The following is a 6,000-nucleotide window of genomic DNA, read 5'->3' on the forward strand; positions in this document are numbered from 1 at the left end:
GATATTTTAATAATGTTAATTTTTCCAATCCATAAACATCAGATGTCTTTCTATTTATTGTGCTTTCTTTAATTTCCTTCATCAGTGTTTTATTATATTCTCTGTATGGGTCCTTAACCTCATTAGTTAAATTTATCCCTAAGTATTTTATTCTTTTGTTGCTATTTTGAATTGTATTGTTTTCTTGATTTCTATTTCAGACACTTTGATATTTGTCTATAGAAAAGTGAGTGATTTTTATGTTGATTTGTATATTGCAAATTTACTGAATTCTTTACTTCTAACAGTTTTTTTTTTGTTTAAAAAAATTTGAGATTGCCTATGTATATGATCATATCATCTGCAAATGGAAATAATTTTATTTCTTCCCTTCTGATTTGAGTGCCTTTTATTTCCTTTTCTTGTATAATGCTCTGGCCATAAGTTCCAGTACAATGTCAAAAAGAAATGGGAATAGTAGGCATCCTTGCCTTGTACTGGATATTAGCAGGGAAAGCTTTTAGTTTTTCCCTATTGATTATGATGTTAGCTGTTGGTTTTATTGTATAGCTTGTATTTTAAGTTCTCATATAACTATTTTGTTGAGCATTTTAATTATGAATGGATGTTAAACTTTGTCAAGTGCTTTTTCTGCATCCATTAGCATGATCATGAAGATTTTTTCTCTCAAACATGTTAATGTTTTATATCACATTGATGGATTGAATTACATTGCATTATCTCAGGGATAAGTCCAACTTGATCATGGTGTATGATCCTTTTAATGTATTGTTGAATTTAGTTTGCTAGGATTTTATTGAGGATTTTTGAATGTGTATCCATCAGGGATATTGGCCTGTAGTTTTCTCTTGCAGTCCTTTCTTTGGTTTTGGTATCAGGATGATGCTGTCTTCAGAGAAAGGGTTCGGAAGTGATCCCTCCTCTCCCATTTTTTGGAAGAATTTAAGAATTAGTATGAATGTTTTGTAGAATTCATTTGTGAAGACTTCTGATCATGGGATTTTCTTTGTTGGAAGATTTTTGATTACTGATTCAATATCCTTATTTGTTATTGATCTATTCAGGCTTTCTATTTCTTTTTAATTCGGTTTTTATAAGTTATGTTTCTAGAATTTATCCCTTTCTTATAAGTTATCTAGTTTGTTGACATAAAACTATAATTGTCCCTTATCATCCTTTTTATTTCTGAGGCCTCCGTTATAATGTCTCTTCTGACATTACTGATTTTATTTATTTCAATCTTCTGTTACATTTATTCCTTTTTTTTTTTCCTTTTTATTTATGGCCACACTTGTGGCATATGAAAGCTCCCAGGCCAGGGGTCAAATGAGAGCTATGCTGTAGGCCAATGCCACACCCAAAGCCACAGTAACACTGGTTCTGAGCCACATCTGCTACCTATGCTGCAACTTATGGCAACATCAGATCCTTAACCCACTGAGCGAGGCCAGGGATCAAACCCACATCTCACAGAAACTGGTCAGGTCCTTAACTCACTGAGCCACACTGGGAAATCTTGTTACATTTATTCTTGATTCCTTCATCAATTCAGTAAATAATTTGAGCACCTATCTGTGCTGAACAGGTAGATTACTCGAGTAGCCTTGTATTCATTGTAATCCATCATCATGGCTAGATCATTTCAACATACAACTTTGATTAAGTCATTCTTGAGTTTAAAAACATTTAGCATTGCACATACCCTGCAATCATTGCCTTCTGGTAGTGAAGTACCAAGAGGGGGAGGGCAATGAGAACTGTCTGTCATAGCGAGAAGGAGTATTTTCTCATTGGTTTATAATTTGTACATGATGATAGAACAGAGCAAACTTTTAATTTATTTTGTTTTTAAATTCTTCATTGTCAATGCCTCCCCCTTATTGCCTATACCTATGGCAGACTACCCTCACCACCCGCCTCTGTGGTATGTCACTATGTTTCATACTAAAATACAAATTCTTTAGTCTGGCCTTTATAATAGGGGCCATCTTGTAGAACTTCTGTAAAGGTACCCCATGCTTCAGGATGGCTTACCTCATACATCATTTAATGTACTTCCTTACTGGCCCATGCCTCCAAGTGACAGGGTTGCCTTTTGCCTTCTATGCCACTCATCTAAAAACCATCTATGCTTCAAGCTCAGTGCCTTCACACTAGCCCACAGATCATCTAGCCTTTGAACATATAACACTTTGTTACATAGTTAATACATACTTTTTATATTATGGATTATTTTCCCTATATATATTTAGTTCTTCAATATCAATGATATAGTAATGAAAGTCATGAGTTGTGTCATATGAAGTGTACCAACATAAATACAAGCTTGTTCAATGATAATAAAAGGTAACTGCTTTTCCAATAGGAAAAATACCCTCCTTGCTAAATTCTGTCTATAAATTCTGTGTTTTCTAGCAATAGGCTCTTATCACCACAGGGTGTCACTGCTTTACAAGTCAAATTTTCTTCATTAGCCTGTAGAGGAGATGGGAATTCTCAGGAGAAATTCTTGAGAGATTGCAACAAAATTTACAGCAATGTGACAGTTGGGAGGTATAGAGATGGAATAGAATTATATAGACCAAACTGAAAAATCCCATTTATGCACTCTTAAAACCATCTGCAGTCTCCTTCCCACTGTTAACCATTTGCTATTGCTAGTTTTCCAGATCTTTTCTCTTTGTCTGAGGGGTGTGTGTGTGTGTGTGTGTGTGTGTGTGTGTGTGTGTCTGTGTGTGAAAGAGAGAGAGACACTGAGAGAAACATAGATACAGAGACAAAGAGAAGCACAGAGATTTAGGAAACATAATTGGGATTTTACTATGGGAGGGTGCATAGCCATTAAGTAGTTTTTTCTTTTCATTTTATAATACTTCATTGGATATCTTATATTCTCAATACACCCATCTCATTCTTCCTGACAGCTAATGCAGCAATGTTTGAATAATGAAATTATCGGTAATCAACATCTTTAGTCCTCAAAACTGTTGCCTTGGTATTGTCCACAATTATGAGTCAGAGTGAATTCCATTCTGTTGCCCATTATTTGAAAGCTACAGTTAATTAGTAAGCACTTGGGAAGATTGGTAAGTGTTGAGCAGTAAGTAAACTGAAAAACAGCATATGTAGACCAGTTTGCCACCAGAATTTAGAACAGCATAAAATTAAATGCCCTGGATAATTTATAAGGAGAAAGGAGAGAAAGAGCCAGATTAAGAGAGACCATTAAAATACTAATGTATTTTGTATCTGTGTTATCACTTATTTATGGTTATAAATTTATACATGTTCATTGTAGATGGGAAGTAGAGAAACACATTAAAAATAAAACAATCATTACCCTAATCCAATGACCTTGATTTAACTATAGTTAATATTTATTTTTGCTCATATAGCTTCTTACCTTTTTAGTTTTAAAATTTTAAGATAAAACACCACAATTTTTTAAAACATTCAAACAATGCAGAAAGCTGAAAAGTAAAAAGAGAAGGTCCTCTCCTCATCATTCTCATCCTCATTTTTCAGATATTCATTCACTGTTAATAGTTTCCCTCATAATTTACATTTAAGTGTATTAATATTGCCTTTATTCTGCATATATAAATATGTTATGTGCTCTATACACCATTGTGGGGCCATACTTTTTTTTCTATTTTTAAAAAATTTAGTTTTCCACATATTCTATTTATTTAACCCAGATGCAACCTGGAGATACTGAGCATTGAATTATTTCAAAAAGTTTGACTTGATACTTCTCACCCTACTCTATGCCCTTGAGTTTTTGACCTTTCACATAAAAAGGCTTATAGTCTTAGCTGAGGGCCCATTCCAATGTATACAGCAGCGTATATTCCTGGGTTTCTGGCTCTATTTTAGACTATTTGTTGGGATGTATTAAAGGAGAGAATATAGTTACTACCATTTGGTATAGTGGAAAATGTCAAAGATTTGGGTTTGGATCCCAGTTTTATCCTTTACTGGCTATGTTTAAAGGATAAAATGTTTCAAACAATCTTAGGTATTTTTATCCCTCTTTAGAGATAAGGAAACAGACCCAGCCAGGGAGAAGTAACTTATTTAAGGTTACATAGCTAGTTTGTACTAAAGCCATAGATTCCAGCAAAGGCCTGTTTGAGCCAGAGCCTATGTGTTTTCTATTCAACCATCTTGGCTTTTCTTTAAGACTTAAGAAAAGATGAAGGCGAGCATATCTTCAAAGTGATTGCCTCATGTATTGATCAAAGCCTTAATAAAAGAGTTATGTACTCTGTTATTTTTCTAGTATCCAAATATCTCTTATCTCCCTTTGTTTTGTCATATTCTCTTTTTTAGGAGAAAAGCCTTATAAATGCACCTGGGATGGCTGCTCCTGGAAATTTGCTCGCTCAGATGAGCTCACCCGCCATTTCCGCAAGCACACAGGCATCAAGCCCTTCCGGTGCGCAGACTGCAACCGTAGCTTTTCTCGCTCTGACCACCTGTCTCTGCACCGCCGGCGCCATGACACCATGTGAGCGGCACAGACTGCTCTAGAAGTGCTGCACTGGTCTCTTTCGTGTGTGTGTGTGTGTGTACGTGTGCGCGTGTGCCTGCACACTGAGGTCATAACCATCTTTTTGTCTTTGACTTCAGCTAGCCTTTGGGATGGGATTGGAACAGCTCACTGAGCCAGGCTGATGAGACTGGAGAGGATAGCTGATTTCCCACAGGGACTCTTTATATTACCCCTTCATTTCTCCAAAGTCCAGTCCCCAATTTTTTTCAACCTCCGCATGGGTTGGATTCCAGTGCAGCTCCCATGGTTGCCCCACCCTACCCCTACCCCTGTTAAGAGATAGGACATTTTTCCTACAATAACAAAACAGGAATCAAATTCAAGGCTGTGAACAAACATATGCTGCTTTTTTTCTTATTTTTCTCTTGTTTTCTAGAATTCTTATCCATATTTCTTTTGAATCAGTATATCAAAGTGGTTGGTGGTGTCCCAAAATGACTTTTTTCAAGTTTTTAGACAAAAGAGAGCATAACATTGTAGTTGGTTGGTAAGATTTACAGGTATTTGAGTTGAGTATAGGGCACATTCTCCATGAATAGGCTGAATCCCATACTGAACTCAAAGGTTTTGTAAATCCAATCCTACTTGTTCTTACAGTTTAATTTTCAGGCGGTGCTTCTGCTTCTTAAGTCCATCAAAAGGAATGAAAGGATCTTCTTGTCTTTCTCCTTTTCGTCCCCTTCTTCCTCTTCCTCCTTCAGGATTAAAGATTTTGCTGCACAATTACATTCTTTATTAAGCTAAATGTGGATAAAAATTCAAAGCACACATGGACATGCCAGTAGGGGAAAAAAGTGTTCCAGGACAGTGACAGGAACGAGTATACCCAGGATGATTCTGAAAACAAATGGAGACTTTCATTTGGATAGGATATCAAAAGTGCTGTAATCACAAGTCTCATTCAAATGGTAACCTGTGGAGACAGTGTCTTTAGGGGCTACCCTGTACTGTTTACTCTTTTGTTTACATAAAGTAACTGTTATGAACATATTGCATGATGGGAAATCACACACTGGGGCCATGTTATACAGAAGTGAGGGTTGAAAGAAAAGATATGCTAATTCCATGGCATTGTTAGTAAGCTTTCCTGTGTTTCAAATGGAATATAAAAGGCTTTTAGTGAAAACTGACAAAAAACAATTTAATGTTCTGCAACTGCTATGAACACCTAAGCCATTTCTTTTAGCCATTATAGCAAGTTGCATAATGTACACATTCGGTTACCCAATCAGCCTGTTTCATAATAGTCTCTGGGACATAAAACTCTCTGTTCCAGGCCCTGGACCTCAGATCTACCTCCACATGGCATATTGCCTCTCCCAGGATGGAGGCGATGGGCTTTGCATCACTTAGTTTTGGAAACAGCCTCTCTCCTAAAGGTTGTCTTCATATGGTACCCCTTTTTCCCTCTTGAATACTTTATGTTGCCACCTCCCAAGGACATC

General features: G+C 36.3%; 1 protein-coding gene across 2 annotated transcripts in view; it reads left to right on the forward strand.

Annotated features, from left to right (window-relative positions):
* KLF8 (KLF transcription factor 8) overlaps positions 1–5,278 on the forward strand; it is an 83,958-nt gene extending 78,680 nt beyond the window's left edge. For both annotated transcript variants that reach the window (XM_047765534.1, XM_047765535.1), the window contains one exon: positions 4,333–5,278. In XM_047765534.1, coding sequence (XP_047621490.1) covers positions 4,333–4,514 — 182 coding nt within the window. In that variant the 3' untranslated portion in view covers positions 4,515–5,278. The remainder of the gene's footprint in view (positions 1–4,332) is intronic.
* Positions 5,279–6,000: the final 722 nt, after the last annotated feature.

This window comes from Phacochoerus africanus, chromosome X (assembly GCF_016906955.1).
Source record: "Phacochoerus africanus isolate WHEZ1 chromosome X, ROS_Pafr_v1, whole genome shotgun sequence".
Lineage (NCBI taxonomy): Eukaryota > Metazoa > Chordata > Mammalia > Artiodactyla > Suidae > Phacochoerus > Phacochoerus africanus.